The following is a 12,594-nucleotide window of genomic DNA, read 5'->3' on the forward strand; positions in this document are numbered from 1 at the left end:
AAATTATATTTACAACATGGTAATTTTATTTGAAAAAAAACAGAAAAAAAAAAAAAAATGAAGATGAGTAGGCTTATCCAGAAAAGTAAAGATAGAAGAATTTAGAATGGCCACCAAAGGAAAATAAATTTGAAGCCACTGAAAAAGAATGGCAAACAATAACTAAGAGGTAAATATGAATACATATATTAACCAGTGGCAGACTGGCCAGGAATCACTACATATCAAAAAGCTGCAGCAAATTGTGAATAATAAGGCTGCCAACAAATTTTGCCAGTCTTATGAATAGCAATATTTAATCAAATTAATACTTTTTTACCACATGGAAAATCTTTTATCTCATTGATTTCACCTGTTCATTAAATCATTGAGATAACAAAAGAGAGAAATTAAATTAACCAGGAAGAGCAGATATCTACCAAGGAAAGTATAGGCATAGAATCCTGCAAAGATAAGGAGCAGCTGTAGCCTGAAATAACATGAGGAAATTACACCCCATGTGCAAACTCAAAAGCAAATGCTGACATTCACTACAAAATGAATAATCACAAAAAAAAAAAGTTTGGGGAACCACAGCAACAACTTCACTGGGAGGCATCTGCTACAGTGAATTCCCTGAAAACTTGCTCTGAGAAAACAGCTAACTTGAAGTGACTCAAAATTACATCATACAAGTTTGTTTATTTCAAATGGAATCAGAAAACAGCTAACGATGAAAACGAGAAAACAGCTTTAAGCGACATATTTCTGTCATGGCCTGCTTATTAAAAGCAAGCTAACCACGGATGCTCCTATGCAACTGATTTTAAGCAGATTAAACTAATTTATTTACCTACACTACTTATATTCAAGCAATTATTTTATTTTATTTGATTAGTCACTAATAACAAATTTAGAATATGAAAATTAGGATATGAATTTTTTTTTTACAAGGGACTAATTACAAATCCAGTAAGCTGATACTGATATATGGATATTATGGAAACATTGCATATAATATCAGATATCACAAGTAGACATACAAAAAACAGAAATCAGCATTATAGATATCAAATATTTTTTTGATTTTTTATAAAAATTTTTCAAATACTATTTTTGATTTTTGTTTACTCACTTCTAATGATATTTTTTCACTAGTTCTGGCGGTAATGGGAATAAGGCACTCTTTTGCAACTTTCTGAAGATGTACAAGCAATGCTTCAAAGTGTTCAAAAATATCAGGAATGTGAGGCTGTGGGGGGGTACCTTTTTCTGATTTCATCAGTAAAAATTCCCAAAGAGTAATAACTTTGGCCAGCCTGGGAAGTATTATTTCCATCAGTTCTTCATCTTTACACTGTCGAAGAAACTAAAAAAAAAAAACAAAAAAAAAAAGAATCTGGATATGTGCCTGGCAAACATTTTAGTTTATTTATTATTTCATTATCACTGCAGAAGTTTAATAAGATTTTAACAATTTCCAGTCAAAATTTGAAATTTTGAATAAACTTCAACATTTTTATTTAGTACTGTCTTATACTGATTTCAATTTTTTTTGCTGAAAACAGTTTTTTTTTTTTTTTTTTTTTTTTTAATATATTCAAACTCTTAGAGGAATTTAGAGGAAAATTAGTCTTTAACACTTTCGATGCTGGCTCTTCCAATGACCTTTTTGACTTGGAAATGAAAACCATGGGATTGAGTCAACCTGGACTGGAGAGGATTTTTGGACTTTATTTTCATATGACTAAATTAGTCAACCTATGGAAAAGATTGCTTGACAAAAATATCCAGTTTATCTTCTGTCAAATTGGGGGAAAAAAGTTCTAAAAGTAAGACGGTTTCCCCTCCAAGTGGATTAAAAACTTGATGCCACATATTTACATTAGGTAGTAGTGAATACGTTAATGTAGCTAAGTAACACTGTTTAGTTACAGGCATGTATATATCTTCTATGGGTTTCTACAAAAATTGGTTGGCTGCTTAATATGTGTTTTTAAGAACATACATGCCATCTCAACTTATCTTCATTTTACATTTAAGAAATTAAAAAAAAAATCAAAAAATCTTACTGTATTTAATGCTGATATGTATTCCATGATAGGTTGCAAAACACATTCAGTATCATGCATTGGCATCTTGCATACTTTCCTGCATTTTATACATTTAAATGCAGAAAAGTGGATGCTATCTCTATTTTACAAATTTTCCAACATCCATTAAATAGAAAAATCTTCTTACTCAAAAGTTTAAATCACATTCTGGCAAAATTGCAAAAATTTCAGTGAACATTACAGGAAGATGTAAGGCAAGGTATAGAGAGGTCTCTAAAGACAAAAAACTCAGTGTCATGATGAACCCAAAATGAGAGAAGTTTGAGAAAATAAACAATATTAGGAAATTCCTGGAAACTCAAACTATCATCATTACCATCCAAATCTGTTATACCCAGTGGATGGGTAGGTTGCTATGACAGTACAAATCAGTCCTCATGAACTATTAGCCTTCCAATCACTAATCTTCATCATATTATCCTATTTTCTGTTAGAATTTTAATCCTAGATGGCATAAGCCCTCTTTCTTTCAATGCTTGTTTAACACCACCTACTCGCCTAACTCAATCTACCTCTGGAACTATCATCATTCACTTTTGCTTCACATTTCTGTTTAGCTAATTTCTGTTCCCCCATTCTTTGATGGCTCTGTAGCCAGGAACAGCAGTGCGTAGCACACGCTTCTTGATTAGATCGGGGTTTGAGCCTGTGACCACCAAATACGGAGGATGCGGAAAGGTCAGGGAATGACCACCGCATATCCCCTGGAGCAATATGGCCTTAGTTGCTAATGCTCAAAATAACCAAGTAACAAACAAACAAACCCCCATTCTTCCAACATGCCCATACCACTTAAGTCAAGCATGAAGTTCTGTAAACAGTGCAAACGGGCTGCTGAACAACTCATGTAGTTTTGTCAATGACATACAGGAAATTTGTCCAGCAGGGATAAGGAGATAATTACTCTGCTCTATAAGGAAATGAATAGCTGCATCTTGGGTAAGTGCATACAGGTCTGGAAGCCTCATTTTAAGAAGGATGTGGAAAGTTGGAGAGAAAAGCAATGAGTTTAGTGAGGAAAACAAGAGAATACTCTTTTTTCCAAGAAAGACTTCATTTCTACAAACTGCGGCATCTGGAAATTTCTGGCACCTGCAAGAAGTTCTGAGTTGTTTGAGGCTTTGAATGGATTGAATAAGCTAAATGTTGCTTACGCTTCCACAGATAACACACATAAAGGAGCATAAATTGCTCCTTTTGGAAATTTGCTTTCAGCCTGAGGATAGTTGATTTCTTGGAACAAATTTCCATCTGATGTTATGAAAGTAGGTTGTCTGAATAAATTTAAGTAAGAATTAGGCAAATTACTAGGGAAATGGACCACTAATGTCAGAAGGTTTTTTTTTGACAGATGATGTATAAGCTTGTTTCCTTGCATCAGTCATTCTGTTTCTACATCATATCCATAAACTCATCTCATCTATGTTGGTGGATATTCCAGTCTGTTCTATCACCTCTCAGATCGGACAGTCAGCTGCCAATTTGCATGGAAAGGTTAGACACACATCCCATCATCAGTTGTTGCTGCTTTGAAAATTTTTGTACATTCAGAGAAATCATTTTATTTAAAGCCTCACTGCCATAAGTTTGACAACATTCTGGAAGTTCCCACAGCTATTTTCCCAGTTTGAAACAAGGCCTAACACAAATTCTTTGCTCATTTGTGGTGCCCACATATCAAAATGTAGCAAAACAAAAAAACAAAAAACACCCAAACACAATAATGGGTATAACACTGCAGCACTTTATGTGAGCTACTTGGAACAAACTGCTATCTTTAGGCTACAACCAAAGTCAGCAGCCACCCCACCCCCATGTGCATCCACCTGCATATTAACCCTCTGGCAGGCATGAACAAAGCCTGATAACAGCAGGTGTGTGGTTGTCTTTACTTCACCAATCAGTGTTTTGGAAAGAAAGGCAAGAAATAATTTCCTATCTTAAAAATAGTTCCTTAAAATGGAAATAAAATGTTAAAATTTTATTTCTAATTCTGAAGATATATTGCATAATTAAATTTTAAAAATATCATTAGAAACAACAAAACATCACAACCTGCACAGCCAAAAAATCAGGGACAGAAGTGGCTGAAAAAAGAAGGAAACCAGAACTATATTAAATTACCGTAGCAATGGCACTTTTTGACATGGTGTAAAGATTTTTTTTTTTTTTTTTATGGTTAACTTTTCCAATTAAAAAATAATTAATGATGGAGGCTGAAAGTGAATATCATACTGGAGGAATACTAAAATTCATACTTATGTGATTTTATTAGATACAGTTAGTCCTCGTATAATATGTATAACACTACACGAATTCGATCATACATGATTTATAAATATGGCAACAATATCATAAATAACACGAACCGAATTCGCTTATGCACAATTCGCCTTTGTGTTTACAAGAAATGGCAGTCGAATGTAGGTATCACCCCCAACTGAACGCAACACAATAGGAATGAAGAAAAGATTCTTAAAATTTATTTGTTTTTTTATATGACTGAAGAATTCATTGAAGGAGAAACATATTTCACCATAATAACATAAAAACCCACAGAATTCCAGCTATCGGTATTATTGCAAATGCAATTACACCAAGTTTACTACCCTTTTATAACAGATTCCACTAGCAGGAACGCCCAATAAATCAAAAATTGCAAATTGGTTTCGTTTTATGATAGTGACCTCCAGAAATGTGCTTTAGTAAAATGTGAGCTAGCATGAGGCGATAATAGTGTGTTTCAGTCTTTAACATGTTGTTTATTCAGTTGCTACACTACACGTGTGCTGCTTTGTTTATGTGTATCAAGTGTGCCTTCTCATTTTTGTTCTTTTTATATTGTAATTGTTCTTTATTCCCTAATTTTGAGTACAATATTTGAAAAAAGTGCGAAAAAAAGAAGCATCCTGGTGAAGATACTAGATTCACAGAGAAAAAGAAAAGCAATATAGAGGAAAAATATGAAACTGAGAAAAATGAAAGAACATTGATATTGTGCTTGCTACAGGCCTAAATGAGGCAATGCTGAGAACAATTAGAAAGAATGCAGAGAAAATAAAAGTAACTTTCATAGAAGGAACAACTTAAAGTGTAACAAAATCCCTTAGATCAAGACACAAAGAACAAGTTTGCTTACAATAGAAGCAAAAGCATTAGCAATATTTTATTACGTAATAATTGTAAAAAAATCCTTATGTATTTCGTTATTACACAAAAACTTGAAAATTACAAAAGAGTTTACTTCAATACTTTTTCATAGAATGACTTCTATACTCTACTCTCCGAATAAGACTGATTTAAAATGATTTAAAATGCATAAAAAGTTCTTTAAAATTATTAAATGTGTTCAACAATACATGAACAATCCAACGAGCCAGGATCACAGTTGAAAGCCCCAACCCAACTCCCCACGAAACCTTGAGTGACTAAAGACATGTCAAATAATGTAAAAATAGATGCCAATAAAAATATATCATGAAATAAAATTTGCTAAATAAAACCGCGACAATGACAATAATTTACGAAACTTTCCTTCCTTAAGGAGACCAAGTTTTTTTACTTCTGTCATGTTCACAGGTTGGAATACTAATATGCGTGTTCACTACGATATTAATAGGAGATTACTCGTTAACATGCATACGTGCAAAAGCCAATGAATCTGAAATATACAAATGTGTGTTCAATCTTGGGTGGTCAACACCTAACCCTATTTTTCCCACAAGTCCTGTTATTTATAACAAAATAAATTTTCTGTTTATACTCCGGGACAACCAAGCGGTCAGAGGAGTTAACAAGATAGACAGAATACAAGAAACAGCACAGTATTCAGCAGTCACGGGCTTGAACCCTGGTCACTCAAGGCAAGTGTACTTATGCACCCGCACGCATGACCACTCAGCCACAGAGGCCTGCTGCACAAGGGTTTCTAGGAACACAACTACCATGTTATATGAGGACTGACTGCATTTAAAACATGTTTCACTATTTTTGAATAATTAAATACAGCATCAAGTAAGCTAGATGGTGAATGGTGATGCTCCATAAGGAATATCATTCTGGAAACTTTTTTTTGAACAAGCTTCAGCTCAGATTATGTTAAAAAATAAAAAAAAAAACACAACATTAAACAGCCAACCAATTTCTATAGAAACCCACAAAAGACATGTTCATGCTTGAAATTACTGATGTCTGTAAAGTAAGAAAAAAAAATTAACAAACAAAAGAACATAAAAACACTAACAAAAAAAATTCAACAATACTCCTTAGGATAAAATATATATTAAGACACTCTTTTACCACAAACTGGGAAAAAAAATAATTTTTATTGATGATTATATTGTACAAGATACTACATTTTATATAGAGAGAAATCAAGGTTTTTTTTAAGAATTAAAACATTTACAGTAGACTTTCAGAATAATGGCACCTTCGGGGATTCGACATGCCATTATTTCAATTTTTCCGTTATCTAGAAAGTTTTATTTTTAACATATTTAATGCAGAAATAATGAGGCCAAATAAGAAATAAAGACATTAAGAATGCAATTTTATTAACTTCCCATAAAAAAACATAAACACGTTGACGATGAAATGTTATACTCTGCCATTAATACACTTTTGCTTGCACCCTGTTCTATTTTCTTTATTATATCAAGTTTAGTCTGTGGGGGTAGTACAGTGGTATCATCACCATCCTCCCCACACAGGGTGGAAAAGGCCCGGGTTCAAACCCTGTCAATGACACAAGGAACTTTTATAGGCTTTTTTCACTCCATGGCTGAGTTAGTAGGTCTCATGTGTAGATAGCAAGGGTTTTTTCCCCCAGAAACTGGGGTTTTTTTGTCCAGCAAAACAGGCAGAGAAGACATTCAATTTACAAACAAAATACACAAGAGTACATGAATTAACATTCCGGGTGACCCTAATGTAATAGTTTTGATTAGCATTAGTAGAGGCATATGATGCAAAAAAGCAAGCTTATGCAGCATCAGCCAAAAAAAAAAAACCTTCTCATTTTACCCATCTGGTCACTCCAAATGTTTGTCTAATTCAGCCTTAAATTTATTTAAGCTATCAACTTCCACAACAACAGATGGAAGTTTGTTCCAGCAATCAACTACTTGCTGGCTAAAGGCAAACTCCCACACATCTGTTCTGCAATTGGCTTTTCTTAATTTCAATCTGTGCCCCCTCAGGTTTCTAATCTGAGCAAGCGGAAGAATCCCATTGGCACCGAGCCTGCTCAAACCATTCAAGGCCTTATACACCTCAATCAGATCACCTCACAGGCACCTAGTCTCCAGATACTGCAACTTGCAGAACTTAAGCCTTTCTTGGTAAAAGCACCCATTTGTTCCTCTCACCAATCTTGTTGCCCTTTGTACTTATTCTAACAACTGTACATCCTTCCTAAAACGATGTCTCCAGACCTGCATACAGTACTCAAGGTGTGGCCTGACCACTGCCTTATACAAGGGGATAATCGCCTTCTTTTCTTATCTCTGCTACCATAATTCCTATATATCATTGACAAGACTCAATGACTTGTTCTGGCAGCCCATCTGCACTTATACCAAGTTTGTTGCAAGCTTTAATGTTGTTCTTTCTTCTTTTCTTCTCTGTATGAGGTTTATTAACTTTAGGAGCCATAGTGAGGGGGTTTTTAATTTAAAAGAAATGTAAAATGTAAAACATGATATCACTGCATATTTCACTTTGAAAATGGTGAACATAAACAAATACAGTAATCACGTGACTTGCCGTTTTCTTTTCTTTTTTTTTTGGCACTGCAAGACATCTGCGCTGTTTTTTTTTTTTTTTTTCATGAAAACGCCAAACACGAGAGGTATTAGAACTTATAGTACTTAGTACCATGCTTGGGTAGGAGGTTGAAAAGACGAGAGAAGATATTTGTTGACATTAGACTTGAACTTCTGTAGACTGTAATTTTCAGGAAATCCGTATGAAGGAGGGTTGTTCCAGAAAATGGCAGTAGAATGAATAAACGAGGAAGATGAAAATTTGGTTCTGTGAGTTTGAAGTTGGACAGTAAATGGATGTTGGCTGGTGGCGGCACATGTTTGGACTGTTTTGAAAGAGAGAGAGAGAGAGAGAGAGAGAGCAGGAATTATAGAAGAAAATTCAGAAAAACAGTGCCCATTGAAGTATCTGTAGAAAAGGCATGCTGTTGTTGTTTGTTATTTGGTTTTTAGGAGCATTAGCAACTAAGGCCATATTGCTCCGGGGATTTGCGGTGGTCATTCCCTAACCGAAAAGGCATACAGCAGAAACAGTATATTCTATGAGACACCGAATGGAGAGACTCTGTTAGAGATGAGTCATTAATTAACCTGCTGCCTTCTTCTGAATGGAATCTAGAAGCCTGAGAAAGGTTTTGGGGACACCGCCCCAGATGTGGGAACAATATTCCATGGTAGGGCAGATTTGCCATTTATACAGAGTGAACAGCTGTTTGGAAGAAAAGTAATGCCAAGAGCGAAAGAGAAAACAAATTTTTTTAGATACAGAGGAAGCAATATTTGTAATGTGCTTGTGCCAAGAGACAGAGATTAGAAGTCAGGGTAATCACCAAAATAGATATATCATTTTGCCTAGAAATCGGAGTGTCACCAAAGATAAGCATAGAAGCAGAACAATCCTTTTTTGCGAGATATAAGACAAGACTGAGTTTTAGAAGGATTGACATCAACTAACTTGTCTTTGCCCCACTGGAGAATTACCTGGAGATTGGCATTTATGGAATTGGTAGTAGATTTTCGAGAAGTTGAAGCTGATTGAGCAGGGCAAGGTTTCTCAAAATGGAAAGTGGAATGCAATGTGCTATCATCAGCAAAACTATGGATAGGATTTCCAGTCAATGGAAGAAGGTCATTAATATACAAGAAGAAAAGAGTGGGGGAAAGAACTGAACCTTGAGGAACACTAGCATTAGTGGAAAAGTAAGAAGACAGAGAGCCATCTAACATCACCCTCAGTGAATGATCAGAGAGAAAACTGGATAACCAATTACAAAAAACAATTGGCAGATGGAAACTTGCTTAGAAGACTTTTATGCCAAACACGATCGAAAGCCTTTGAGATGTCAACAGCAACTGCTTGTGTTTCACCAAAATTTTCCATTGAATTTGTCCATAAATGGTTAACATTAGCCAGAATATCACTAGTAGATCCACACTGATGAAATCCATAATGGCAATTGTTGATCAGATGGAAGGTTTCTAGGTAGTTTAAGAGTTGGCAGTTAATTGATTTCTCCATTACTTCAGAAAGAGTAGAAGTAATTGCAATGGGATGATAATTGGATGGAAGGGATGTCACCCTTTTTAGGAACTGGCTGGATATAAGCAAATTTCTAAGCAGAAAGGAAAACACCTTTGGAATAAGAAAGTGAAAAAAGGCAGCAAAGAACAGGAGTAAGTTCAGGAGCACAGGTTTTGAGAACAAGTTGAGAAATACCATCAGGACCTGGAGCTTTCTTAGCATCAAGATTCGTCAAAATCCTTCTGACATCCTTTTAATTGAAGATCACAGAAGGAATTGAATGGAGTGTGTTGGGAGGTTTTTTTTTTTTTTTTTTGATTTGGTAGTTGTTGGCGCATCGGCTTCTGTGGCCATATTGCACCTCCCAAGGTTTTTGCAGTACTTTGATCCAAGCCCGAGGCGGGAATCGAACCCGCGACCTTTGGGTTGCCGGGCAGGTACTTTACCCACTCGGCTAGCCCGGTCGGCTAAGTGTTGGGAGGTGTTTTACCAAGATCATTAATACGAGTTGGGAGAAAAATGGGATGCTAGCAGGTCGGCTTTATCCTTGCTGAAATGACAACAGAATCATCTGGTTTTGACAGAGGGGAGCAGAGTTGGGCAAAAGTTGTGGCCAATAGCTTTGGCAAGAGACCAGAATGCTCGGCTACCATTAGGGCAAAAAGCAAGTTTTCTACTCTTAGCCTGTTCAAAATCTCGTTTGGACTGATTAATAACTGCTTTACAATTGTTGCGAGGCTTTGGTGTAGGCCAGGGTGGCCAACGAGTCGATCGCATCTTTAATTTTGGTTGATCACGACGAATTTTAAACATACAGTCATCCCTCGATTTGCATGCTCAGGTATACTACAAAAATTTTATATTACGCAGAGGGTTTTGTTACCTGCTTGTTATTTTTTAAATTTTTTATGAAGCTTCAAAAATAAGAATGAAAGAGTAGATTTTGAAAATTTATTTTTGATTTTACATGATTGAAGATTTCATTGAAGGGGAAACACATTTTCACCATAATAACATAAAATATCACAGAATTCCAGCTGTTGGTATTATTGCAAATGCAATATGACTGAGTTTATTACCCATTTATAATTAGATTGCACTAACAGAAAAGTGCAAATTGTTTTTATTGTTTTATAGTCATGACCTGGGGTGGATGGGATCTATCCAGTTATATTAAAGGAGGCGGCAAAGCAACTAAGCAAACCCTTAGCCATAATTATGAGAGCGTCCTTGGACTCAGGGGAGGTTCCCACGGACTGGAGATGTGCAAATGTATCCCCAATTCACAAAAGGGGATCGAAGGGTGATACGAGTAATTACAGACCAGTTAGTTTAACTTCTGTTCCGGGTAAAATAATGGAGTCACTGGTTAAAGATGCATTGCAGGATCATCTAGACAAGACTGCAGCAATAATTCAGACACAGCATGGGTTTGTTAAGGGAAAGTCTTGTCTGACAAATTTCATTGGTTATTATGATGTGGTTACAAAGGAACTGGATGCAAAAAATAATTTTGATATCATATATTTGGATTTCAGGAAAGCTTTTGACACTGTTGCGCATGGAAGACTATTGTACAAATTGGAGCAGAATGGTATTAAGGGTAAGTTGCTACAATGGATAAAAGGATGGTTAAGTGGGAGAAGACAGAGGGTGGTAATCAATGGGTGCTGCTCTTTGTGGACTAATGTTATTAGTGGAGTCCCACGGGGTTCGGTGTTAGGTCCACTGTTGTTTTGTATATTTATCAATGATATTGATGAAGGTATATCAGGCTTAATGTCGAAGTTTGCAGATGATACAAAGGTTGGCAGGGTTGTTAATGACAGTAATGGCAGTGTGCTACTGCAACAGGATCTAGATAATTTGGGCAGATGGGCTAAGAAGTGGCAACTGAAGTTTAACCTTGACAAATGCAAAGTACTGATTATGGGTAGAAGTAACCCCAGAGAAATGTACCAACTGTGTGGTACTACACTTAAGGTGGTAGAAAATGAAAAAGACATGGGAGTAATTGTGCAGTCAGATATGAAGTTTTCTGAGCAATGCAGACAGGCTGCCAGGGCAGGTCATGGGGTTTTGTCAATGATATATAGGAATTTTGCTAGCAGGGAAAGGGAGGTGATTATCCCTCTGTATAAGGCAATGGTCGGGCCACGCCTTGAGTACTGCGTACAGGTCTGGAGGCCTCATTTTAGGAAGGATGTAGATTTACTTGAGCGTGTACAGAGAAGGGCAACAAGATTGGTGAGGGGAATGAAGGGATCCTCTTACCAAGAGAGGCTTAAGTTCTGCAAATTGCAGTGGCTGGAGACTAGGCACCTGTGCGGTGATCTGATTGAGGTATATAAGGCCTTGAATGGGTTGAGCACGCTGAATTCTGATGGGATCCTTCCACTTGTTCAGATTACGAACCTAAGGGAGCATAAATTCAAATTAAGAAAAGACAAGCGTAGAATAGATGTGCGGAAGTTTGCCTTTAGCCAGCGGGTGGTTAATTGCTGGAACAAACTTCCATCTGTCGTTGTGGAAGTTGATAGGTTGAATAAATTTAAGGAGGAAGTGGACAGGCGGAGGCAATGGTGTGATTTTTTTTTTTTTTTTGGCTGATGCTGCATAAGCTCATACACTTGCTTTCTTGCATCACATGCCACTACTACTACTACTACTACCTCCAGAAATATCTTCAGAGAAATATCACAAAGGCATTCAAAACTGATTCTTATAAGGATATAACCAAACAGAGCAATAAACGGTGGTGTGTTTGTCCGGTTATTTTGGAAACAACTTCCTCATTTGGGAATTCTCTTCATCAATTATCATACGTTACCTGTTCAGACAGAATATTTTTCCGGTTCACGAAAAAACTTAAGTGTTTTAATCGGCAAGCATTGCTTTTGCTGATTTAATAACTGGTAAATTAATACTAATAAATACTTATGTTAATTCAATACCTTTTGATTTAAAATGAATACTACGAAAAAGAGTAAAACTTATCATTTTCATCAAGAGTGAGAACTAGAATATTTTTTTGTAATGGTGAAAGAAAAATGTTGCTGTTTGATTTGCAATGCTTCCGTTGCTATACCCAAAAAAAGGAAATTTAGAAAGGCACTTCAACACACTCCATGGCAAATACCAATTGGATTTTCCACCGAAAAGTGACCTTAGAAAAAATAAATTAGAAGAACTTAAATCCAGATTATTCGCGACAAAA

General features: G+C 35.9%; 1 protein-coding gene across 1 annotated transcript in view; it reads right to left on the reverse strand.

Annotated features, from left to right (window-relative positions):
* LOC150084683 (uncharacterized) overlaps positions 1-12,594 on the reverse strand; it is a 169,296-nt gene that overhangs the window by 72,780 nt on the left and 83,922 nt on the right. The window contains exon 4 of the mRNA XM_090376321.1: positions 1,115-1,348. Within this exon, the coding sequence (XP_090232447.1) occupies positions 1,115-1,348 (234 nt within the window). The remainder of the gene's footprint in view (positions 1-1,114; positions 1,349-12,594) is intronic.

Source organism: Mastigoproctus giganteus, chromosome 6, assembly GCF_048544385.1.
Source record: "Mastigoproctus giganteus isolate SK-2022 chromosome 6, ASM4854438v1, whole genome shotgun sequence".
Lineage (NCBI taxonomy): Eukaryota > Metazoa > Arthropoda > Arachnida > Uropygi > Thelyphonidae > Mastigoproctus > Mastigoproctus giganteus.